The sequence below is a fragment of the Triticum dicoccoides genome, chromosome 5A, assembly GCF_002162155.2.
Source record: "Triticum dicoccoides isolate Atlit2015 ecotype Zavitan chromosome 5A, WEW_v2.0, whole genome shotgun sequence".
Classification (NCBI taxonomy): Eukaryota; Viridiplantae; Streptophyta; class Magnoliopsida; order Poales; family Poaceae; genus Triticum; species Triticum dicoccoides.
Genome location: NC_041388.1, coordinates 670,078,935 through 670,104,782, shown reverse-complemented (window position 1 = coordinate 670,104,782; position 25,848 = coordinate 670,078,935). Strand labels below are relative to the sequence as shown.

At 47.4% G+C, this 25,848-nt stretch overlaps 2 protein-coding genes, 1 non-coding gene and 1 pseudogene across 4 annotated transcripts; 1 reads left to right on the top strand and 3 right to left on the bottom strand.

Annotated features, from left to right (window-relative positions):
• Positions 1 to 610: 610 nt before the first annotated feature.
• Positions 611 to 6,126, top strand: LOC119303982 (protein NLP1-like). The gene is made up of 6 exons (XM_037581147.1): positions 611 to 942; positions 1,502 to 2,389; positions 2,613 to 2,660; positions 2,757 to 3,786; positions 4,272 to 5,659; positions 5,768 to 6,126. Exons 2-5 carry the CDS (start codon positions 1,628 to 1,630, stop codon positions 5,141 to 5,143), a joined length of 2,712 nt encoding a protein of 903 aa, XP_037437044.1. The 5' UTR covers positions 611 to 942; positions 1,502 to 1,627; the 3' UTR covers positions 5,144 to 5,659; positions 5,768 to 6,126.
• A 121-nt stretch (positions 6,127 to 6,247) lies between these two features.
• On the bottom strand, positions 6,248 to 10,722 carry LOC119303983 (annotated as a pseudogene).
• Positions 10,723 to 11,185: 463 nt separating this feature from the next.
• TRNAL-AAG lies at positions 11,186 to 11,266 on the bottom strand. Its single transcript has one exon. It is a non-coding gene; the product is annotated as a tRNA-Leu (tRNA).
• Positions 11,267 to 13,647: 2,381 nt separating this feature from the next.
• On the bottom strand, positions 13,648 to 19,707 carry LOC119303980 (probable serine/threonine-protein kinase PBL21). 2 transcript variants are annotated; one of them, XM_037581146.1, is made up of 5 exons: positions 18,886 to 19,707; positions 18,597 to 18,766; positions 18,287 to 18,476; positions 14,605 to 14,996; positions 13,648 to 14,275 (listed from the first exon to the last, which is right to left on the bottom strand). In XM_037581146.1, exons 1-5 carry the CDS (start codon positions 18,980 to 18,982, stop codon positions 13,964 to 13,966), a joined length of 1,161 nt encoding a protein of 386 aa, XP_037437043.1. In that variant the 5' UTR covers positions 18,983 to 19,707; the 3' UTR covers positions 13,648 to 13,963. The 2 variants fall into 2 exon arrangements, with proteins under 2 accessions (XP_037437043.1, XP_037437042.1); XM_037581145.1 differs by having other exon boundaries at positions 18,287 to 18,494; positions 18,886 to 19,706.
• Positions 19,708 to 25,848: the final 6,141 nt, after the last annotated feature.

The window sequence follows — 25,848 nt, the reverse complement described above, 5'->3', positions numbered from 1 at the left end:
GCGCGCCAAGGGGTGCCAGCGACCCAATGTGGCCACCCCTGCTCCCCCCAATGGTATATCTGACCCTGCTCGTCGATGAACCCTCGGGGCTTTGAAATTGACGAAGTCATGTGCATCACGGGAAAAGCCGCGGCCTACAGCAGGTACACCTTCCAAAACACCAAACATGTAGTTTTTTTCCTTTTTTGACGCTGTCTTGAAAGTCTCATTTTGCTATTTGAAGAAGTTCATTCAATCAAAGGCCGTTTCGTCAAAAAGAAAGAAAAAATGTTTAATCCAAGGGAGAAAAATAACAGCAGTGGAGCGAGGGAGAATCTTTCTTTCACCCACCACGGAATCACGCCTCACGGGTTCGCGGTCTCAGCCACGGCGGGGCCCGATAGATGCACGTTCCGCCCTCGTCAGCCCCCACGAGGAGGAATTCCCCGTCCTGCCCCTCGCGCCACGCCCAAACCCGGTTGACTTCGGGCCCCCAGCCAGGCCCATTCCCGTCAAGCTGGCCCGCTCGAAGATTCCGTCGTCGTCGTCGTCATCGTGCGGATGCACAAACAAAGATGCAGCCGAGGAGCGCATGTCATGTCATGCCACGGCAGCAGCTCGTCGCTGGAGGAGTAGGAGTAGAAACTGAGAGCGCACTCCGAGGAGGAGAGGCAGACGCAGAGGCTACTTGCGCGCCGTCCTCAAGTACAAATCCACCACCCCCACCCCGGCCAGCCCACCAACCCACATCCTCCCGTACTACGTACCCTCCCCACTCGCGCGCAACCGCGGCTAACTTTATTCCTGGCGGCGGCGGCTGCGGCGGGATCCGTCTGGTACCGCACCGCGCAGTCCTAGTGCGAGCCCGAGAGGAACGGGAGAGTGATCCGGAGCCGCTCACCGACTGACTGCTTGTCGGGCCCTATCGCCATGGGAGATCGCCTCCGCGTGCCACCGAGCTAGGTGAGCTCCTCTCCTCGGCGCCCGATCTGATCTGAGCTGCTCTGGTTTCCTTGTCGTTTTCTTCGTGAGCACTGCCCCTCCTCCTCCTCCGTCTCCGCGGGGAAGACGAGACGCCATGGCTATGGCGCCTATGGCTATATAGCTAGGAGTTGGAGGGGCACTAGCGCGCGCGCTAGTCGGCCGGCGGCCAGCTAGTTGCACGGCCACGACAACGTGGTGGGGGTTCACCGGGGGGGCTGCCTGCGGTTGTCTACCGTCTCGTCTCTCTCTTCTCTTCACTTTCCTCCCAGGGCGTGGCTGGGGCGGGGCGGGGCTAGCTGACGGCGATGTGCCCCGCTTTAGTTTCCATCATGGATGGGGATGGGGATGTCTCGTCCGCTACCGCTACTTGCTCGTGCCTGCCGATGGAGTGGTGCGGCCGGGAACGGCTTCCCGCGAGCTAGTGGCGTCCGTCGTGGCAGCCATGCGCATCAAATCTTATTGCCTGCCTGCTGCTAGATTCCTTGGATTGCATCGTGACGAGATTTTTCCTCTCCTCTCTTTTTCCCCTTGTGCCCAGCGAGGAGTTGATCCGAGGTTCGTGGCTCCCGTCGCTCCGCCCCGTCCCCGTCGCCGGCCGGTTCGTTCTTGGTTGGTGCGTATGCGGCGGAGGGTCTGAGGATTGCCGAGCGAGCTGGTTGTGGCCATGGAGCATCCGATGCAAAGGAGCGACGAGGGCGGCCTGCGCGGCAGCAGCATGCGTGCCGGCATGGACGAGCTGGATCTCATGGAGGAGTTCCTGCTCGCGTCGCCCGGGCCAGACTTCCCCGAGTTCCTGCACCCCGGCGGCGCGTCGCCGAGCCCCTTCTCCCCGCTCTTTGACCTCGGCAGCACCATCACCACCGCCCCGGCCGGCGGCGGCGACGACGACGGCGAGGACGGGGACGACGAGTCGCGCCGCGCGTGGCTGATCCAGCCGCAGGAGGCGCCGGCGTCGGTGAAGGAGCGGCTGGGGCGCGCGCTGCAGGGCATCGCGTCGCGGTCGCGCGGGGCGGCGGGCGAGCTGCTGGTGCAGGTGTGGGTGCCCACGCGCATCGGCGACCGCCAGGTGCTCACCACCTGCGGCCAGCCCTTCTGGCTCGACCGCCGCAGCGACCGCCTCGAGAGCTACCGCACCGTGTCCGTCAAGTACCAGTTCTCCGCCGACGAGACCTCCTGCGCCGAGCTGGGGCTCCCCGGCCGCGTCTTCGTCGGCCGCGTCCCCGAGTGGACGCCCGACGTGCGCCTCTTCACCGACAACGAGTACCCGCGCGTCCGCTACGCGCAGCACTTCGACATCCGCGGCAGCGTCGCCATGCCGGTCTTCGAGCGCCGCACCGGCGCGTGCCTCGGCGTCGTCGAGCTCGTCATGACCACCCAGAAGATCAACTACAACGCCGAGATCGACAACATTTGCAACGCTCTCAAGGTAGATTACATCTTAGCGCATTGCTTGTCGCCCTTTCCATTCTCCAGACCCCTGTGTGCACCGTGCGTATCATGTTATGCGCTTAACCTGTTCGATGAAATGCCCTTAGGGGGAAGATGTGATAACTACCGGGCACGCCGATCCCCGAAGTAATCAGCCTTTTCGCCCCTCTTTCCTTGATGATTCCCTTGTGTTCTAAAGCTACATCTGTGAAAATTTGCAGGAGGTTGATCTCAGAGGTTCTGATGTTTCAAGCGATCCTCGCGCACAGGTGGGCTGAAAGAAAGACACCGAGTTCCTGGTTGTTTTGCGGTAGAATGCCGAAATGTTGGCGTCGCTAACATATGCTCTGCTTCATTGTTGTCAGGTGGTCGATACTTCCTACCGAGCAATTGTACCAGAGATCGCGCATGTTCTCAAAGCTGTTTGTGAGACCCATAAGTTGCCACTGGCCCAGACATGGATACCCTGCGTCTGCCAGGCCAAAAGGGCGAGCCGCCACTCCGACGAAAAATACAAGTACTGTGTCTCCACCGTGGACGAAGCGTGTTATGTCGGCGATCCCGCCATGACTGGCTTTCACCAGGCTTGCTCCGAGCATCATCTGTTCAGGGGTGAGGGTGTTGTCGGCACGGCGCTCGGGACAAATGAGCCATGTTTCTGCCCAGACATTACTGCCTACAGCAAGGTCCAATACCCTCTCTCACATTATGCAAAGCTTTTCGGCCTAAGGGCCGCGGTGGCAATTCGGCTGCGAAGCGTCAAGACCGGGAGTATGGATCTTATCTTGGAATTTTTCTTGCCAAACAACTGCATAAATAGTGAAGAGCAAGGGAACATGCTCAATTCTCTGTCCAATACCATACAACAAGCCTCCTGTACACTGCGAGTTGTCGGCGTGAAAGAACTGGCGAATGATGGATCGCCTGAAACTAGCTCGCCAACCCCACCAGAAGTTTGTGACAAGCCTGCTGAAATCTTGGATGAGCTTGCTAGTGGCATTGATATTCCTGCAAGGACAACATCAGTGGATGCTTCCGAGGAGGTATCTTCATGGATTGCAAGCCTTGTGGATGTTCAGAATAATGCGGCGCAGGCAGAAACAGATTGTGGCCTGCCATTTGGGTTCAGGAAACAAGAGGATGAAGGGTTTAGTGTAACAGCTGGCTGGCCAACTTCACCGGTGCTAGTACCTGAAGATAAAAGTTTCTTTCCAGGGTTTAAGAAGCATGAAGAATATGAGGCCAAGGGTTCACCTTTTTCCAGTGATCGAAGCCTCTCAAACTCAGACAAAGCAATAGAGAAGCGGCGAACTAAAATTGAGAAAACGGTGAGCCTGCAAGAACTCCGGAAGCATTTCGCTGGTAGTTTGAAAGAAGCTGCAAAGAATTTAGGAGGTAACTTATGACTCTCTCAACTCTACTCTTCTTTACCGTTCTTTTTGTTGTTTCACTTGCATTTTCTCTCTTTGGATGCGTAGTCAGTAGATTTAGACAACTTGCTAAAAACCTGGCACCACTATTCCTTCCTAATACCCATATCTTTACTTGGGTGGCTCAAATAGGAGTGCGCATCTTGCTATGCAGAGCCCAGATTTTGTACTCATTGCAGTCGTATTGCCTCGATGCTACGTCTGAGTAAATATTATTCCCTTTACCAAAAAGGGGAGTGTATAATCACTTAATAATTAGACAGGGACTCTTAAAAACAGACCTATACTCTAATAAAGTTAGTTCTGAATAACTCAGCTGATGCTGTTCTTGCAACAATTTGCAACTGAAAGACACACTGGTCTAGATTCTTCACTGACTGTTTGCATACATACAAACTGGCAATGTCTATAATTGACTATAACTTATTGTCTTTATACCATTCGTTCCAGTGTGCCCTACTACATTGAAGAGAATATGCAGACATCATGGAATTGATCGTTGGCCATCAAGGAAGATCAAGAAAGTTGGGCACTCTCTAAAGAAATTGCAAATGGTCATTGATTCGGTACATGGAGCTGAAGGAACAGTTCGGCTGAGTTCACTCTATGAGAATTTCACCAAGACTACATGGTCAGAAAGAGAATTGCACGGAGATCTGAGTTATCCAGCATCAGAGCAAAAGGTTCAGCTGGAGCCTTCAGTTCCTGATCGACAGTGCGAGAGCAGATTCAGTCCCCATACCTCTGGCTCTAATTCCCTCTCACCCACCTACAGCCAGAGCTCAAATTCTAGCCTGGGCTGCTCCAGCGATCCAAAGCCTCAACAACAGCAAAGCAGCGCTCCTCAGCTTGCGGTGAAGCAGGAATTTTTCATGGAGGAGAATCAGAGTTCGACACAGATGAAAGCTGCGAGCCACGACGAACTGCAGTTATTTACTGAAGAGAAACCTGTCACCCTTTGTAGGTCTCAGAGTCACATGCTATTCAGTGAACACAAACCAATGGCAAACATGTCAGGCATGCAAGAAGCCAAGCCTGATTCTCTCAAGATAAAAGCCATGTATGGCGAGGAAAGATGCATATTCCGGCTTCAGCCTAGTTGGGGCTTTGAAAAGCTAAAAGAAGAAATCGCAAAGCGGTTCGGCATTTCTCGGGAAATTTATGACCTCAAGTACTTGGATGATGAGTCGGAGTGGGTTCTTTTGACATGTGATGCAGACCTTCTGGAGTGTATCGATGTGTACAAGTCATCAAGTGCTAAAACAGTTAGGATCTCTGTGAACCCTACAGTTCAACCGGCACTCCGTGGTTCCTTCGGTTAATCCTGACACTGCTTCTTCAACATTGAAAACAACCACCCCTTCTTCCAAGTTTTCAGTTATGGTACAGACCACCTTTGTAAATATTTGGAGTCTGTGGACTGTGGTCCATCCAGTAGTCATATGCTTGGTGAGTTATCTGTCAGCCTGGTCTGTGATAACTGAATATGACACTTTGTACTTGTAGACTAGGTCATATTCAGCCATAGGGAAACTCGTTTACCGCAGTTACCAAACTAGTGTACAGAATAGGAAAGAATAGGAATTTGTCGAAATGAAGCTTCGCATTAGGTCTAGAACTCATGTTCAGGTTACCTGGCAAATGTAAGTTCTTTCTGGGCTTGTTTGATCCGTCTTGCAATTCTGAAGCACCTTCAAGGTTTCAGACATTCGAAAGCTTGCTTGAAGGCATGCGCTGTGGAATTGAGAGAATTATGTCTCCTGCCTTCACGCGTCAGTTTGAGCGTCATGAAGAGTCGAAGATGCATCCTTACGGTGCTGAAACGCCTTCTCGCTTGTGTAAGTATTGCTGGACTGAATTTTCTTTTCAGAAATAGTATAAATCATTTCCCTTGTAAAATTCGATGGCACGGTTAACTGATCTTACTTGCATCCACATATTTGCAGATGAGTGCACTCGGATTGTTTTGCTCGCTGTAAGAATACATGCGTCCATCAATCTCATCTCTGGTCTCGAAAAATGCAATCCTGCTGATTCAAGATCAGTGCTGCTCATGTGTGAGGCAGGGAGCTGTCTAGACTCCTAGACAACCTCGGGCCGACGATGGTGCATGCATAATAGGATGATAGGAGATGTTTTATTTTCCTCCCTTTTTTTGTTTGAGAACAACGGAATGCTAGAGTTTTTTTGGTGGTATTACTTTTGTATAATAATTACTCGGGATTACACCTGTACACCTTGCTTCAGAAATCCATAACATGTATGCAACAGTCTGTGATTGCTTATAGACTGATGTTTCTTCTCCTTTCTTTTTTCTCTGAATGTGCATCGAAATGCCTGCCATTTTTTGTTACTCCTACTAGACAAAGTACACAAGAATACAAAGCCACAAGTTCGGCAGTGACCTAGTAATTCAAAGGCAAGTATATGAAGCGAAACAAAACTGACTAGCGAACAAAGAAATCAAGAAATTAATCATCAAAGGCCATTCGTTAACAGATGGAATTATCAGTTCGTCGTCAGGCCGGCTTGGATGAACCGCGGTACGGCGACCTTTGTGATGTCGCCGGGACGGGCCTCGGCCTCGGCGGCAGCGCGTCGCGGCTCCCTCTGGCGTCGATCTCCTCGAGCTTGGCGACGACGTCGTCCATGGAGGGCCGGGCCTTGGGGTCGCCGCAGAGGCAGCGGTGCGCGAGCCTGGCGGCCCGGAGCGCCGCCTTGGGCGGGTACTGGCCGGCGAGGCGCTGGTCCATGAGCCCGGTGAGCTTCCTACCGCCGGCGATGTAGGGGCGCGCCCACTCGACGAGGTTGGCCTGGTGGCTGGGCCGGTTGGGGTCGTGCGCGCGGAGCCCCGTGAGCAGCTCCAGCAACACCACGCCGAAGCCGTAGACGTCGCTCTTGACGTAGAGGTGGCCCGTGGCGACGTACTCGGGCGCCGCGTAGCCGTAGCTGCCCATGACCCGCGTGGTGACGTGCGACCGCCCCGCCGCCGGCCCGCTCTTGGCCAGCCCGAAGTCGGACAGCTTCGGGGCGAAGTCGTGGTCGAGGAGGATGTTGGACGCCTTGAAGTCCCGGTAGATGATCTGCGTCTCTGGCGAGTGCAGGAACGCCAGCCCCCGCGCGGCGCCGGCGGCGATCTTCAGCCTCGTCGCCCACGACAGCGGCTCGAACGAGCCGCCCCCTGCGCCATGCATGGATCGAGGAGAGGTCAGCGAAGAGCAAAGTGCAGCGTGTGGATGGATCGAGATCGACCAATGGCGATGGATGCATTGCATGGTGGATGGATTACGTACTTCGGAAGAGGTGGTTCTCGAGGCTGCCCTTGGGCATAAACTCGTAGACGAGGAGGAGGTCGCGGTCCTCGCCGTCGCCGCAGTAGCCCAGCAGCCTCACCAGGTTCGGGTGCTGCAGCCGCCCCAGGAAGTTCACCTCCGACTGCACTTGCCATACACAAAAAAACACAAGTTGCCGCGTTAGCACGGCACGCCGGTGAGGTTTTCAATTTCAGTGAAATTACCATGAAATTAAGTGAATTTCATAATTTCAGTAGACACTTAAATATTTACCTTTCGACCCAAATATTTCAGCAATTTCAGTAGTACACATGGATTCAAGTATTTTTCAAAATAGTTTACAATTTTCACACATTTAACTGAATTCAAGCGTTCGTGGAAATCACTGAATTTCGGTGATTTCGATTGGTGCTGAAATTTTTCTGAAACTAAAGGTGAAACCCAGCTCATGTGCTGGCCAGTAGTGCCAGAGAGCACACAACCCAAAATGAACATGGACAGCTGGGAATAACTAATACTCCCTTCGTTTCTTTTTAGTTTGCATATAAGATTTGGTCAAAGTCGAACTTTGTAAATTTTGACTAGCTTTATAGGAAAAGATATCCACTATGAAATCAATGTTATTAGATGCATGATAAAATTAATTTTCATGACATATAATTTTAGTATTGTGGATGTTGATACATTTTTTTTTCATAAAGTTGACTTTAATCAAATCTTATATGCAGACTAAACAAAATAGAGGAAGTACATACACGAGGTGCAATCGATGAACTACGAGGTGACGGCATGGATTGGAAGCAAATTAACCAGCAAATTGATGGAGTTGAAAAATGCAGCTTGTTGCTTACTGGCATTAATTATCACGCATACTACTAGTACTTGTCAACTATAGGTAAGGGGAGGTTGACCAGAATTGTACACACACCTATACTATAGGCCATAGCACAAGACAACGACCAGCTGGAAAGGGGTGAACCCGCAGGGAAATGTTTTCCATTGACATTATCATGTAAGTAGCAGTAACAGAAAGGGATGGACTTTTTGTTGGCTTTTTCATCCTGGTCTCCATGAAGGCCGGATTTTTGAAAAATACAACAAAACATTTTGAAATACAACAAAATGTATTTTGAAATACGAACACTCGGCCAGACCGGGTGGTGCTCTCGGCCCGATGCGGGGCAGCTGCGTGAGGCCACCGGATTAGATAGTGCCCGTTCATGCAATTCAGACAGATTATCATTATCATGAGTGTATGTATTGCAACTTTGTTCCCTACATAAGTGGCTTTTGGGTTGATCCATGTATGCATGTTGTCAGACTCTGTTAAATAATAATAAAGATGACCGCATCAATCAATCTCAATCATAGCCAAGGTACATACATACATACTAGCACCTATATTTCAAAATACAAGCCATAGTTTGGCTGTCTAAATTCGAGTTATGCGTGAAATATAATCATGGATTCAGACAGTTGGTATGAATAATGCTAGAGATACATAGTTCAGGGGATTACAACAGGGAATTACAAACCAGTAAGTTTTGATTGGAGATTAAGGGGAGGAAGGGCCCACCCCGTGAAAAGGGGGGGCTAGCTAGAAAGAAAAAAAATCCTAATCAATATGTGATTGCTTGTAACTCTTTGTGCATTTAGCATTATTAATTTAGAAGCAGCATGCAGGAAGCACACCAACAAGCACATGGAGTTGAAAAATGCAGGTTGTTGCTTGCTGGCATTGGCAGCGAGTTACTTATCAGCTAGGTACATACAGGGTTGACCAGACTTGTACACCGATGACAGGACACGATAACGACTAGCTCAAGAGTGGCGAGCCGCAGGGAAATGTTCTCCGGTGAGAGCATCTCTAACAAGCGCCTAAAAAATATCTCACGCGCTATAATCTAGCGTTTTTGTGCGTCAGGAACAAAAAACAGCGCTCTAGTAGACGATATGAAATAGAGTGCACACAAAAAACTTTAGCGCACAGGTGTGCACGCAGGTTGTTGGGCTGCAAATTTCGGGTGCCGAATTATGCGCGCGGGCTGCTGCTTGTTGGGCCACCGAACTGGACGCAGTGTTTTTGTGCATCTAGAAAACCTCTTCATATCGCGCCAAGGCGAAGCGCGCCTGTTGGAGATGTTCTGACATTATCGTCTAGTGTCGGATTTTTTTTTTCCGTGATCAATTGTTTGCCATGCCTGCCTCTCGGCTCCCTTCCTGGAGCTGAGGAGCAAGAAATCCACACATGAAAATTGACTTATTCCATATGTAATTTTTATATATTCATGCCACTTTTATAAAAGTAGCTATATATTAGGGCAAACAAAGTTCATGTCACTTTTATAAAAGTAGCTATATATTAGGGCAAACAAAGTTAGTGAAGTGCAAATTGACCAAGAAAATGAATCAACCAACCCAAGCATAAGCATACGAGCAATGGAATTGATAGCAAAGTGGCATGGACCCGATCATAGCCAAGGTACACACATACTAGCACCTACATTTCAAAATACCAGCTACAGTTTGACTGTGTAAACATAATCATGGATTCAGACAGTTGGTATGAATTTAGAAGCATGTTGCAAGCACACAAACAAGCACATGGAGTTGAAAAAAGCAGCTCGTTGCTTGTTGGCAATGGCACGCGAATTACTTATCAGCTAGGTACAGACACGGTTGACTAGACTTGTACACCGACAGGCCAAGACAACGACTAGCTGAAGCATGGTGAGACGCATGGAAATGTTCTCCATTGACATTATTATCACCTAGAAAGGGGACGGGTTTTTTCTAGCGCAACCCAACCCGGAGACGAAAATAATGAAGTGCATATTGACCAGAAAAAATGCATGGATGGGAGGCGAGACCGACTGAATCATGGAATGTTCACAGATGTAGGGTGTACATGTGTGTGTTCATGGGTATGAATGCATGTGGATATACGTAAGCACTTAGTACCATGTTAAAAAGAATCACGGATTTAAACAATACCACTCCCTCTGTAAACAAATATAAGAGTGTTTAGATCACTATTTTAATGATCTACACACTCTTACATTTCTTTATGAAGGGAGTATGAGTTTAGAAGCATGTTGGAATTGGCAGGCGAATTACTTATCAGCTAGGTACATGCAGGGTTGACGAGACTAGTACACCGATGACACTTGACAGGCCACGACAAGGACTAGCTCAAGAGTGGTGAGCCGCAGGGAAATGTTCGCCATTGACATTGTCATCTAATGGAAAGGCATGGGTTTCTCCTTCCCAGCTGCTAGTGCAACCCGGAGACAAAATTAATGAAGTGCAAATTGACCAGTAGAAATGCCATGGATGGGATGGGAGAGGCTGACTGAATCAACTCGGAATGGGAATGGAGCCGCGAGGGAGGCAGGCAAGGCAAGCAACAGAAACCGGCGGCCGGGGGATGAGATGAGCTCACCTGCCACTCCTGGAGGCCCTGGACGCTCTCGGCGTTGAGCCTCTTGACGGCGACGACGACGCCGGCGGAGCTCTTGGCCGGGTTGAGGGTGCGGTCGTCGACCCAGCCCTTGTAGACCCGCCCGAAGCTAGCCGCCCTCCCCGAGCACCATCTCCGGCTTGAACCCGCGCGTGACCGCCCGCAGCTCCGCCAGCGTGAACACCCGCAGCCTCGGCGCGTCCAGGACACGCCCGCCCGCGCTCGGCCACCGGCGGTATGACTCCAAGGACTCCTCCTCCCTCCCGCCGCCGCCGCCGCTCTCCCTGGTGGACGACGACGGCGACGGCTTCCCTTTGGCCGGAGGGCTTGTGGGTTTGCCGCCGGACCGGAAGCAGTTCCCCATGACAGCTGAGCTGAGCTGATCTAGCTTCCCTCCTCTTCTTCTTCTGGCTGTTTTCGTGCGCGTGTGTGTTAGCCTGTTAGGTGATCGTGTGCGCGCGTTTGGTTATGTATATGCAGTTGGGTCACCGGCCGGGAATTTCCGGCTGCTTGCCTCGTCGTCTCGGGTAGCTGGACAGAGCGACGGCCTCCGGTGAGTGACTACTCGTGTGCATGCATGGAAATCGAAGTCAAAAACAAAAAAAGGAAATTGACCAGAGTGGGATTTGAACCCACGCCCTTTCGGACCAGAGCCTTAATCTGGCGCCTTAGACCAACTCGGCCATCTGATCAGCTGTTGCTCTTCTGTTTTTATATGTTACTTGAGTGCGCGACGAAAAAATTATGGCAATAGCAAGAAGCTACTCGGTGGCCACACGCTGGCTGGCTGATGCGCAAACCATTTGATTTGACATGAGCGAAAATACTACTCGCTCCGTTCATTTTTATAAGTCGTTTCAGACAAGTAAAATTGTGATGTTTCGCGCACCGTCTGAAACATCTACCAAGCCTTGTAAAAATGAAAGAGTACAAGAAGAAGAAAGATATACCTGATCGCCTGGCTAGATCCTGCCCCTGCTGCCCCTGGGGATGATATGTGCTTCATAGCTGATCTCTTGGTTATTGCCTTTTGGCGTTTAATCCCTGGCTTGTGATGTCTTAAAATCGTCAAGTATCGTGGATAGCCCTTTGGTTGCCAAAAATGCATAGGAGCTCTCGGGTGCTACGCCCCCTTATATTCAAAAATAATTTAGTAATTTAAAAAAAGTCAAAAAATCCCGGAATTTTTTACGGAATCAAACATGACCAGGTATTGCACTCGTATAAAAATATTTAAATAGGAAATGTCTTTTATTGTATCCGGGGTCAAAGATTTCCTAAAAAATGCTAGATACAAATACTATTCATGCTATATTGTCGTCATAAATTTGTTCTTTTTTGCCCTGAAGTCAACGAGAATTATTCTTTGGCCAAACATTTTATATGAGTACAATACCTAGTCATATTTGATTCAAAAATATATCCAAGATTTGTTTTGGCTTTTTATTTGAATTATTAAATTATTTTTGAATATAGGGGGGTGGAGCACCCGAGTGCTCCTAATCCGCTTCCTTTGGTTGCCTGCTTGTTATGCCGGTCTTACTTGCCTCTTTGGCCAAGTTTGAATGATGTGAACTGTTGTGGTTTCATTTTAATAATAAAAATGGGACCGGGGGAAACTCCCTTTTGATTAAAAAAAGATATACCAGCAGTTGACATCCATTAAGTTGGGAGCAATATTTCAATTGCAACCTTCACGTGTATACACGCCGTGCTTATTGTATCTCCGGCGTTTACTACGTTGCCTACTACTACACTGGTAAAGAAAGCAGTAAATGTTTAAAAAGAACAAAACTGCTCTGCACACGGCAGTCCACGGACGAAATCTGAATCAACGGAGCTGATTTTCGAAATGATCCAATCTAATGGATGATTTGATTCATCGTTCACAATCGTGTGCAGAGGTGTCGTCCGTATAGCACTGGTCGAAAAATTCGCAAGGCACAAACTGTTTGAGATCTTATCTTAGTAATAAATACAAAAGGAAATAATCGCAACCTCTGTTGCTTGCCCATTGTGCGGGGCTTGTGAGAGCATCACACACCTTCTTCCTCCGGCCTCTCTGGACGAGCTGAAAAGCTTATATAATGGATTTTCGGACAACCTGGAAGATGTTTGGAGGGGAACTCTGAGCGGCAAAGTGCGCTCAATCGTGATAATTGCCACTCTTTGGAACTCTTGGAAACATCATAATGCCAAAGTTTTTAGCAATGAAACTCCGGGCATCCACCACATTGTCATGGTCGCAACGGACGACCTTGTGCTTTCGTCTCATCGATGCGACCACACTCAATATCAATCGCTTCTCCGTAATTGGGGCGCTATGTTGTCTCACCTAGCCACGAGATTATAGTCCCTGTGTAATCTTCATTTTTCCCCTTTTCTGCTCTCTTTCTTTTTCCTACACCACCCCCTGTAACTCTACTCTCTGTAATGACGTTGGTTTCGGTAATATAAATTCAGGCCGGCGTAAGCCCGCCGTTGACGTGTCAAAAAAAAGATAACTAAGATAACACTCCGCAATGATTTTGGGTACATTCCTGTTTCACCACCTCTTGACCCGGCACATGTCCCAAGGTCCATTTATTTTTGTTTTTGCAGATGTCCAAGGAAAAGACGATATACTCCAAGAGTAACCAAGTTGTGCTAGCTATTTTACTAACCATTTTGTCCCTTCCCTTGTGTAGATTTGGTCCTCCCTATATATGTTCTGCGTCACACACGGAGTATTTATCAATCTGAAGAAACTCTCACACCGCCCACATGTGCAAGCACAATCTCCCACTGGATCATCGACATTGATAATTTTTCTCTTTTTTGAAACCAGAAATCTTATTCCTACGCAAGAGTTTTACTTGAATCTTACGTGTTATGAGAGGAGGAGTAACTACCTAGAGCAAATTGAATTAATAACCGTCGCCCAAGTCGGTCCCATAACATAATACGTTAGCTTGCAAAAATGTCTCATATTATCGGACAGACGGAGTTTTATGTAAAACACATACATAAGAATAGCATTGCTCTTTTGGAAGATACCCCCCACCCCCACCCCACAAAAAAAAATACTCAATGATGACAATAACAACTTGACCAAAAACCAAAACAGCAAATACATTGCTGTTCCCCTATCATCCCAGGAATGACCAATACGCATGACTGATCATATGTACAAAATCGCCACACAATTTATGAAGCTACTAGAACCAACAAACAACACGAAAAAACCAACAGTCGCACACACACACAGTCAGCTGCAACTCTATGACATTTCACCGGTCTCCTTCATACCAGCCCTCTGCCGCGACTCTATGACATTTCGACAGTTTCAGGTTGTTCAACGACCTACCGCACTCATCTCTCTCGCCAGGCCCAGTGAGGCCTATAGGAGGCTAGGACGCGTACTGCGAGACCCTCCTGCTGCCGCCGCCGCCTCCTCGCCGTCTGGACGGCGTGCGGCTATACTGCGGTGAGCCACTGTATGCCGGGGAGCCCATGGAGGCCAGGGAAGCATAAGGCTGGCTGGCGACATGGTTCAGGCCTATCGCAACGTCTGCGATGATGGGGCGGACGTGGGGCTGGTCCTGCAGGCACATGATGCTGATCACCACCAGCTGGTTGAGCGCCGAGGGAGGGTAGCTGCCGCGGAGGGCTGGGTCAGCCAGCCGGTGGAATTTCCTCTTGTCATGCATAAATGGCCTTGACTGCAAAAAGATAAATAAAAGAAAGGTGTGAGTAACCCTCCAGAGCTTTACAGAAACAAATTTGATGATACTCAAATTAACCATTCCAAATTTGATGTTCAATGGCAGCAATGATGCAATGTGGGTAAAAATGAGAAAATTATATGTTTTTTCTTTTGCCAAGGAACAGAGAAACTTATGTGAACATCATCTAAATAGAAGGAAAATTAACATGTCTATGAAAACAGAGTACTCTCAAGATATAATTGGATTCTAAGAAAAGACAGCTATTCTGCAGACAGATTCTGAGAGGATGCATATAAAGTATGGAACGAGGTAGAACTGCTTACCCATGTTAGCAAACTCTGCTCTGGCTTAGGCCTCGAAGCATCATAGATCCTCCTCCCGGTGATCAGCTCCAACAGAAGAACACCAAAGCTGTAGATGTCGGATTTCATGGTAAGCTTGCCACTCACCACGTAATCAGGAGCGCAGTATCCATAGGTACCCATGACCCTGGTAGACACATGAGTCCTGTCACCAACGGGCCCAACTTTTGCCAGTCCAAAATCGGAGAGCTTTGGGCTGAAGTCCTCATCCAGCAGAATGTTGGCAGCTTTCATGTCGCGGTAAATGATCGGTGGGTCTGCCACGTTGTGCAGGTATGAGAGCCCTTCTGCTACCCCAACAGCTATCTTCACTCGTGTATTCCAGTCTAGTGGTGGCTTGCCATGAGGAACATCTGTTCAAAGGTGAAAATTTCTATCAGTGAATGAAGTGTACACGATGTTTCATTCAGTATACAAATAACCAAATTGATGTATAAGTAAAAGATGTATCAAGCCTAGTGAGACAAGAAACAGAAAGTACGCAAACGGTTAGATAAAAAAATCAAGTCGAGTAACGATAACACATTTTTGGAAGACTGGAAGTATTGGCCTAAGTTTAGCAGGAGCACATCACTGAAACAGATTACATGTTAGGAAAATAAAGGAACTTTGCAGAAAAGTTCAGATGGTTCACATCATGCCCATCACCTAGTACTGCTATCATTGTGCAGACCATGTGATGTTCAGGCATGAGACAAAGCACGAGGACCTGAGAGCTTCAATAATTTACGTGGGGACAATTCTGGCTAACCTTAGGCATTATGTGCTCAATAATTTTGGCATGTAGGAAAATGTTCAATCATCAAAAAGGTTGCTTTTCAGGTAAGAAACATATAAGCGAGTATGACAAAGTTTTTGTGCGGATTGCATGCTGAAACCAGTTTATTTTGTAGTTTTCCAGAATACACAAAATGGATGGTTCACACTTCACACTACCCAACTAAGCGATTAGCCAATAATACTTACCAACTTAATAACTATACACAAAAAAAAAAAACTCGACCCTCACGTGGGTTGGTGTCTCTGTGCGTGCCAGCGAGAGGGAATTTTTTTATGCGAGACCCAGGCTTTGAACTGGGGTCAGTCGCTCCAGAGGCGTTACCATCACACTCAATACTTAATAGTGTTTGTAAATGGACATGAACATAAATGACAATAACAAACTACATTGTCCCCTGACTTTAATCCCTTGAAAGAGGAGACAGCATACCCATAGTTTCAGAAATCTTGCAAAGTATTCAGCCTTACAAGAGAACAAATCAGGAAGACAAAGGCGATGGCAGAGGACATATGGGGAATGCAAAGTAGTACTGTGGTGTATATTTTAAACGGTGGGGAGCTATTGCCCCTATTATTCTTGAACATTATAGTGCATAGATATACTATACCATGTCTGACCTTTTTTAACTTATATCTTTGTCCCAACTTTGACTTTCTTAAATACAAAATCCGGATTGCAATCAAGTACTAAAAAACACAAAATTCCAATCTGAATCCATGCACTAAGAAACAGAGGTGGAAGGTTGGTTGATTCACCAACAATTAATACAGAAAAAATACCTGCCATATTGTTTCTTCATGATTTTTGTAGAAATAGAAACTTCAACATATAAAAGATAGACCTGAATTCTATTAAAGCAGAAAATGAAAGCGACATGGAAAAAGAACCGAGCAACGCTCGATTGTCTAGGTGCACCGACAATTAATACAGAAAAAATATCAGCCTTATTGTTTCTTCATGATTTTTTAAGAAATGAAAACTTCAACATATGAAAGATAGATAGCATCCTGGATTCTATTAAAGCAGATAATGAAAGCGACATAGAAAGAGAACCGAGCATATAGCCCGATTGGCTAGGACAGGTCTGCATGCTCGTTGCTCACCGACCCGCGTTCGAGGCCCAGTGTCAGCAGGGTGCTAAAGGTTGGTTGATGCACGAACAATTAGTGCAGAAAAAAAATCTGTCTTATCGTTTCTTCACAATTTTTGTAGGAATGAATACTTCGAGATATAGAAGAACAGATAGCATCCTAATTCTAGTAAAGCAGATAATAAAAAAGACAAATAAAGAGAACCGACCAATGCTCGATTGGCTAGGAACGCAGGTCGGCTTAATTATCTGTCTAATTGTTTCTTCACGATTTTTGAAGAAATGAATACTTCAACATACAGAAGAATGGGTAGCACCCTGAGTTCTATTAAAGTAGAGAATAAGAGAGACAAACAAAGAGAGAACCAAACACTGCTCGCTTGGCTAGGAGCGTGGGTCTGCGCACTCGTTGCTCGCCAACCCGCGTTCGAGGCCCGGCATCAGCAGGGTGCTCAAGGGTGGTTTATGAACCAACAGTTGATACAGATAAAATATCTACCTATTGTTTCTTCATGATTTTTGTAGAAATTAATACTTCAACATGTAGAAGAACAGGCATCCTGAATTCTATTAAAGCAGATAATAAAAGCTAAAAAGAAAGAGAACCGAGCATCGCTCGCCTGGCTAGGAGCGCGGGTCTGCGCGCTTGTTGCTCGCCCACCCGCGTTCGAGGCCTGGCGTCAGCAGGGTGCTCGGTTCTTCTTAATATAAGTTATTCTCTGGGTGCTATTGCCCATGGGTCGAGTTTTTCTTTATTGGAAAAGAGAAAATGGAGGCGATTTTGATTTCTTTCTTTTTGCTCATGTGTGAGGACCCACATGTATTGCCTGAATGCACATAAAAGTAAAAATTTCAACATTGAAGGTTTAACTTTTGGTACTCAGATGTTTTTCCTCCAGTGTTCGTACTAGCAAAAAATACCCATGTGTTGCTACAGAAGTTTTTTTTTTCTTTTTATATCGCATCAGTCATTTAAACATTTGTGCCATCACATCCATAATTTTGTGCAAAACAAAGAAAGATATATCTCAAAGTATACATCAGTTGAATGAACCTTATGTCCTCCACATAATGGATGACAACAGGTAATGTCCTAATAACACAACAGGAAATCTTGATGATGGGTGAATGGACCACCACCAACCCAGATCTTTATAAGAAGTAGGTATGAAGACAACTAAATATTTGTTTTCTTATGAAGTGAGTAACCCGATCAAAATACCATCTGTTTCATAGTTAAAGGAAAAAAAACACCATGATCCTGAGAAAGTGAAACTCCAATAAATCCTCATATCGGTGTACCGGACAAGAAGAATCTTCGAACAGTTGGAGCATGACCTTTTGTTTTTTCGACAGAAGTACGACCTTCTATTTTGTTTGGTAATGGTAACTAGACTTTTCATTCCACCATTATCAGAAGTTATCATAGACTAACAGACAGCAGCACAACCATGGATGGTTCCCAAAAGTGAACCCCCAAAAAGCAAATCCTCAAAGTCACCTCTTTCCCAGAACTGAGAGAGGGGAACCATAGGTGGTTTCTTCTATGATCTCCATTTCTTTTCCCCTTTGATTTTCCCAAATCCACACGAATTACTTTCGAGAGCGAGTGCGAGTAGCGTGAAGGTTTACCACACAAACTGAACTGTACCATAACACGCACATTATGAAGAATAGCCAATACATATCAACATGGATATTAACTGCATTGCACAGATGAACTGAACCAAAAACAGAGAGCGAGTCTGAAGAATTCTGGGAAGAAGTATTACCAAAGAGGTGGCTCTCGAGGCTGCCGAAGGGCATGTACTCGTAGACCAGCAGGCGCTCGTCCCCCTGCGCGCAGAAGCCGACGAGGCTGACGAGGTTGGGGTGGCTGAGCACCGTGAGCATGAGCACCTCCACCAGGAACTCCTTCCTCCCCTGCACGCTCTCCCGGGCCAGCTGCTTCACCGCCACCATCTGCGCATCGGAAGCGCCCTGTGAGGAGGAGGAAAACAGTCAATCGAATCTTTTTTTCACCGGAAACCAGGGCCGCCGGAGGAACAGAGGTGAAACAGGGGAGGAAGAGTGGGGACTCGCCTGCGAGTTGGTCTTGGAGATCTTGCCCTTGTACACCTTGCCGAAGCCGCCCTCGCCGATGAAATTGGCCTCGTTGAAGTAGCCGGTGGCGACGAGCAGATCCTTGAAGGTGAAGCTGTGCGCGCAGCCGCTCCCCACGTCCGGCGCCACCTTCCTCTGCGCGTCCGCGACTGCTCCAAGACCCAACAACACAACACGGATAAGAAAGATGAGGAAGAAAGAAGAGCGCTTTGCACCACGCGGCGGCGGGGCGGGGAGGGTACGGGCAGAAATCAGTCGAGAAAGGAACCTGAGTCGTCGTCGGTGCAGTGGTGGGCGAGCTTGGAGGGCTTGAGGTCGCCGGCCCCTCGGCGCGCCGCCGGGGCGAAGCAGCCGAAGCAGCCCATCCCCCCCAAATCAGAACACCTGTCAGATACTTGCGGCGCGAGGGCAGGGAGGAGGATCAATCTCGCTCGCCCAGGGGAGGGAGGGGGGCTATAAATGTGCGACCGAACCCGTCGGCATGGGCCCCGTCCCGGGGGAACTCCAATCCAGGGGCCGGGATTGGTTGGACCGATCGATCGAGCGGCGGCCGACGAGCGGGCGAGCGAGGGATTGCGGGGCTAGCAGGCAACAGCGCGCCGGGGCCGGGGGGCTGCGCAAATTAGGCAAGAAGTAATCGCCGGCATCAGCAGCAGTGGGGAGTAGGAGGAGGAGGACAGCGGCGGCCCCAGCGGTGGCGGGGCGGAGGAGCAATTCGGGAAAGCATTAACCAGCGGGACGAAACGAAGTCCACACAGACTCTCTGGCTGGCTCCTGCGGGAAAGCGGAACCAAGACCGAAATCGAATCCCGGTTTGGAAGCCGGCCGGCGCCGGCCGTCAGTCTCGCGGCCTTGTTCGCTCTTGCTCCGTCCGGACGGAGGGAGGGAGCGAGCGAGGGTGAGGGAGAGGGACTCGTGGCCGGTTTCTTGGTCGGGCTGGCTGGCTGGGTTTCCCGCGAGATGAGGATGGGGGAGTGGAGTCGAGCGTGAGCGTGACTGCTGCGTGCGTACGGTTTTCCTGGCGTGGACTGTGCTGGCTTAATTGCGCGGTGGCGGAGGAGTAGATCTGATGAGCCACCGCCGCGCTCTCTCTCTCTCTATCTCGTGCTCCTCGTAGGACACGACGATGATATTTGTCCACCCTTCTTCCCCTTCCCCCTCTCGCTGTTTTTGCCTTGCCATGTGTGAGAAACTCCGCCCGGGCCCACGTGTCACCCTCAGTTTACGCAGAACCATTTTTTTATGCATTCGGCGCGTATTTGTGTCGCCCGCTTTATGCTGTCGGATTTGTCTTGAGATAGAGCGGTATGCATAGTGTATCATGACGGCGCGCCCGCAGCTAAGAGCAAGTACAATAGAGCTGAGTCAGCTGGCTATAAGAAATAAACTAGTATATTCTTGCTTAGTTGGAGGAAAGAGAAGAAGAGAGAGAAGGAAAGCGGGCTCTTGGTGAAGAGCCAGCTCTAGCACGTGCTCCTAGGCACTTTGTGAGAGTGAAAGGTGGGCCATATAATAAAAAAGTAGTACACTCTTCTAATCAACTATTGTACATATTGGCTATAAGATGGGCTATAGATGACATGGCAATGGTTTATAGCCAGCAGTTGGCTATACTATTAATCATGCTCTAAGGTATCGCGGCGGATGTTTATTGCAAGATATATTGTCGTAATTGCAAGTGCTATTGGATTTTATTTTCTTTGCTACGAAGGAACGACGCCATTTGGCATAGCCGTATCTGTAGAAGCTTTGATGGTTTCTTCGATGGAAATCGGCGGAAGGGCGCGTTGTTTCGCAAAACATTTATTCATGTATTCGGCGCACATTTTTCTTAGTCACTTTAACACGTGGGCTCTTTTGGATAGAAATGGTATGTGCCTACAGACACAAATGTGTGACGATTGCGCGCCTACGTCGCTAAGATATCAAAGGAATGTTTTTTTTAGCATCAGTACAGACACAAGCGCTCATATACACACGCATATACTCATTCCTATGAACACCTCCGAAAGACTGAGCCGGCACATCATCTTGACGGAAACGTCTCCTCCCACTGAAAGCGCATCGCCCGAAATCCTGAAATAAATCCAGAAATAATGCGAGCACCAGGATTTGAACCCTGATGGGTTGGGGATACCACTGTCCACCTAACCATCTCAACCACATGTTGATTCGCCAGAGGGATGTTTGCTACAAGATGTATTATTGTAACTAAAAATGTCGCTAGATTTTTGCTACAAACCATGACGATATTTGACGTGGTTGTATTTTCAATAACCTTCATGTTGTTTTGAAAGAATATCCGAATGAACTGCATTGATGTAATGAGTGGTAGATTTTGCCTCTCTTCTCTCCGCGGTTATTGTTGAAATTTCTAACTTAACCTATTTTTCTCCAGGTACGCGACACATCATGAATCAAATGGCCAATAAAGCCAAAGGCTTATCAATGTGTGTACGTTTCTGCACTGGCTAAAGTGTTATACACAGTGCAGTGTATATTATCCGGCTATGCTAGCTCCCTCCTCTGATTAAACCAAGGTACAACGGGATTGACTAGTCAATGGAGTCATAGCCACTTTAACCCGTCAACTCTTTCGGATTAAGCAATATGTACATATAGACAAATGTGTGATGACCGATGTGCCTGAACCGTAGAGATATGGCAATAGATGCTCGCTACAAAATATATTATCATAATTGAAAAATGACGTTGGATTTTTGCTACAAAGCATTGCAGATATTTGCCATAACTTTATTTTCTTATAGATTATTTAATAAAAATCATCGATGACCCATTGTTTAGAAAAGTTATTATAAACTCTGTAATTGAGATATAGGGTGGTAGATTCCGTCTCTCTTTTCGATGTGGTTATTGTTGAAATCTTATTAGATATGCTCTCGACAATAATATTTGTCCACCCCTCTCTCCATGAATGTTGAGGTGTTTTGTTGCTTTGCTTTGGCATATGTGAGAAAATCCAATCGGACCCGCATGTCACTCTCGGTTTACGTGTGTTGTTTTGGCGCATTCCACAAGACCCTTTTTATGTATTCAAAGTGTATATACTGTTGTAATTGGAAATGCAATTGAACTTTTGCTATCCCACCGTGGCGATATTTGACAAAGCCATATCTTGATGATCTTCAAAGGTTTCTTTAATAGAAATCAGCAGGAGGGCCTATGTCTTAAAAGGATGTCTGAAATAGTATGTGTTGAGATAATGGGTGGTATCCCGCAAAAAAGAAGAGATAATGGGTGGTAGATTCTACCTCTCTTTTCGCCACGACTATTTTTGATCTCGGATGAGCTGCACTCCCTACGATATTTGTCCACCCTTCCTCTTGACGGTGAGATGCTTCATTTCTTTGATTTGCCATTGGTGAGAAAATCTAGCAGCGGGCTCACATGTCACTCTCGTTTTTACACGTGCCTTTTTGGTGCATCTCCCAAAAACTTTCTCTGGTGTATTTGGAGTACATTTTTCCTTAGCCACTGTAATCCGCCAAAATATTTTGGCTAAAGCATTATGTACATACAATGTTGACGGTGCGCCTACGCTGCTTAGCCAATGTCACGATGGATGTTTATTGCAAGAAATATTATTGTAATCGGAAATCTAGTTGGATTTTTCCGACAAAGCCACGGCGATTTTTGGCATAACCTGTATCTGGGTAATCTTCGGCAGTTTCTTTAATAGAAATCGGCGGGAGAGCCCATCGTTATTCAAATAGATATCTGAATAATTTGCACTAATATACAATGTTAATGGGTGGTAGATTTCGCCCCGCTTTTTCACCGTGGTTGGTTATTGTTGAAATTTCCCGTGTCTTTTTCTTTTCAGTTACACTACAAATGAAGAATCAAATGGCCAGCAAAAATTGAAGGCTTATCAATGGGCGTATGTGTCCTGCACTGACTGCACTGTTATACACAGTGCAGTGTGTATCATCTGGCCATGCCCCCTCTGATTAAACGAGGGTACAACGGGACTGACTGACTGGTCGACAGGGAGTCATAGCTGAGTTTTTGCAGATGCATTGTATTCATTCAGACGAACGTGCATGCATGCTTGGCTGCCCTCTGCGACTGTTGCTGGACTCTGGAGTGCAAATGCTGGAGGTGCTCTGGACGCAACAACAGTACAGTACTGCCCTGAAACTGTTTCAGAAGTAATCATGGAAGATGCTGGTGCTGATGCATGCATGGCCGGGTGCATGACCATGCATATATAGTTATATCTCACATGATCGCTCTGAGCCAAAAAAAATTGGCACTTGTTATGCTCTCTCAGAAAAGAAAAAGAATCGGGATGATGCTTTGCCTGGTTATATATATAGTTTTCTTGTTGGAGACTTCATAGGCCGGGGAGGGTTGGTGCATGCATTGCATAGTGAGTAGTGAACATGTTGTGTACTCTTCAAGGAAGACAAAGTGCGTCTTCCAAGAATTCCTGAATGAATGGATGGAGTAGGCAACAAGAGAGCCGGGCGCAACTCCAATGCTCGACTCACCAAGGACAAACCTGAAGCGGACACAATGGAACAATTGGTACTAGTTTAACCCAGCTGCCGCCATTGACAGTTGGGAATAACCCAGCCGCCGCCTGGCTTGGCCCGCGCACCCACGCACTTTGCAATTCGTGCACATGTGCGTGCCCATATGGGCGTCGTACTACAATGGTACTAGTACATGCGGTCGATTAGCATCGAAGCATTGATCGGATGCCATTTCTGGTTGCATTTCCGTCGACCTGAACCGTCGGTAACTACGCAAACGACACGATGATGATGCATTACTACGACTTTATTCGTTCACCCCTGCCGGGTTAACACTGACCGACATGGACACTCCTATGAATGAATGAATGAATGAATGAATGATGCGTGGAAAGGACGTGTGTGTGTGTGTGGATGCATGATTGCAACGTGGGCGCATGCATGCATGCATGCATGCATGGGTCATGCGGATTTCTACCACCCACCCTGGTTAAAACCAAGCAAGCACGAGTGAATGTTGCAGCGGCGCGCGAGGACCGGAGTGGATTGCGGCATGGCCCGGGCATGACATGACTTGACATGATCATGCAAGATTTCATAGCCGGCCGGCCAGGGGTTGCCCGCTCTACAACCAGTGCAATAGTAGCTCTGGGACCAGACCAGTTCGGCACTGGTACGTACGTGAGTGCTGGTACAGTGGTTAGTGGTGTACTGCGTAGATCAAGATTAGTCCTAGCTAGTGTAGTACAGTGGTTGGTGGTGTACTACGTAGATCAAGATTAGTCCTAGCTAGCGTACTGCAGCGGCTAGTGGTGTAGACCAAGATTAGTCCTGGTGTTAGTAGTGAATATCAAAGTAGTGGCCTAGACGTTCTTATATTTCTTTATAAAGGGAATACCAAGAGCATTAGCTAGCTAGCTAGGAGCGGCGATCTGGCTGGCGCTACCTTGTACATAGACCGCGTGCGTAGAATGTAGGGGCCATCGATCGATCCAGCTGCACCGGTTTTTCATGCATGCATGTGAGGTTGCTTCGCGTCGTGTCGATCACATGCGTGTGATGTGAGTGGGCAATCTGGTCTAGGTTGTTAGAGCACCTTCAGGTCACGTATCTCTAATTCGATCTCTCAAACGTTCACTGATGGGTCCGGTCGGTGACCGGACGTGTCCGTTTTAAGCCATTATTTATTCATTCATGCAGCCATAATTCTCTTTCTTTTTTCATATGTCCAGTCACTTGCACGTGATTGATGGAGGTAAAGAGAGAGAAAGAAAAGAATGATTGAAGAAAGAGAAAAGGTGATCCGAGGTGGGGCTGCGTCCTATGTGACGAATTGACGGACGCACCCGGGCGTGTCCGTGAGCCCTCATATTCTTCCTATATTTGAGATGGATATGAGGGTTCGCGGACAGGCCGGACATATAGGAAAGATATAAAAGATCCAGTTGGATCACTTTTTTCCTTCTTTTCTGTTCGGACACTGACCATGCACGCCCACGGGCATATAAGAGATGGTTTGAAGGATCCGGATATAGATACTCTTACTCTGGATCACTGCCACTTGTGTGTGGAATGGTGTGACGCGCTGGTTGGTTGGTTGATTGATTGATTCCTAGGACATGGCGTGATTAATCAGGTGTGCCGTGCATGGATCCGACAAAAGACCAACTAGTTACTGCCTAGCTTTTTTTAAGCTTGCTAGGCTTCCTTGTGAAGCACTCCACTGCGTTGACGCTGACAATTACTTCCTCCGTCCGGGTTTATTAGGCTAGTCATAGTGGGGAGTAACTTATACTAGTGTCATACATATGACACTACTACCTCTCTCTCAGTTTACAGGACGTGCGCGTACTCCTAGGTCATCAATTTGACCAACCTAATACAAGTCATATATTACAAAAAATATAACAATATAAACTTTAGATGTTCTATTTTCCAACGATATAATTTTTGTGTCATATAATTTATATTAGGGTGATAAAATTGGCAATCTAGGTATACGCGTAGGACTTATAAACCGAAACGGAGGTAGTAGTCTAAGTTACCACCTTCATAATGCAAAGTAACATACTAGTAGTGTCATATGTGACTTCATTTAATGGTTTGTAGACTCATCTTATCTTGGGAAGCGCTATGTTACAGTAACATATTATGTTACCACTTCTCATTAACTACATGTCACATAAGCAAAAGTTTCTCGAAGTGCGCTAGGTTACTATCTAAGTTACTCCCACTATGACTAGCCTTATGCCTAAAGACAACTTCTTTTAAACTAAGACACATAGTAATTTGCTCACATTAATTTTTCCATTGCACTCCCAATGCACTCTCTCACATGCATGCAGCCAATGAAAAAGCACACATGAAGTGTATTAACTTTTCAGTCATGGCACCAACAACAATAGCTTTCAATACAACCAATGAAATGGTTGCATGCATGCACTTTTCCAACGTGGGGCCTTATAAAAGGGGGCATGCTTGTGATGTTGAGAGGCCTAATAAACCCGGACAGAGGGAGTAGGTTCCAACCAATCTTTGCACCGATCTGCTCTCTCTTGAATTGCAGAAACCATCGACATTGAAGTCTAGTGTTGTATAAATCACACTTCTATAAAATTGTGCCAAAAACCACTGATTCCGAGGCTAGTTTTTTTGCAAATAACACTAGTCGCCCGATTCGGTCGATTTAAGCTTGTTAATGACAAGTGGGACCCGCTTAATAGGGTCGCATG

What these genes read in the sequence shown, in the direction of transcription:
- LOC119303982 (XM_037581147.1), top strand. Translation starts at nt 1,628, where the DNA reads ATGGAGCATCCGATGCAAAGGAGCGACGAGGGCGGCCTGCGCGGCAGC. An exon ending in CAAGCGATCCTCGCGCACAG is followed by an intron (nt 2,661 to 2,756) that starts GTGGGCTGAAAG and finishes CATTGTTGTCAG; the next exon opens with GTGGTCGATACTTCCTACCG. An exon ending in AGCTGCAAAGAATTTAGGAG is followed by an intron (nt 3,787 to 4,271) that starts GTAACTTATGAC and finishes CATTCGTTCCAG; the next exon opens with TGTGCCCTACTACATTGAAG.
- LOC119303980 (XM_037581145.1), bottom strand. Translation starts at nt 18,982, where the DNA reads ATGGGCTGCTTCGGCTGCTTCGCCCCGGCGGCGCGCCGAGGGGCCGGC. An exon ending in TCTCCAAGACCAACTCGCAG is followed by an intron (nt 18,495 to 18,596) that starts GCGAGTCCCCAC and finishes TCCTCCTCACAG; the next exon opens with GGCGCTTCCGATGCGCAGAT. An exon ending in CCTCGAGAGCCACCTCTTTG is followed by an intron (nt 14,997 to 18,286) that starts GTAATACTTCTT and finishes ACCTTTGAACAG; the next exon opens with ATGTTCCTCATGGCAAGCCA.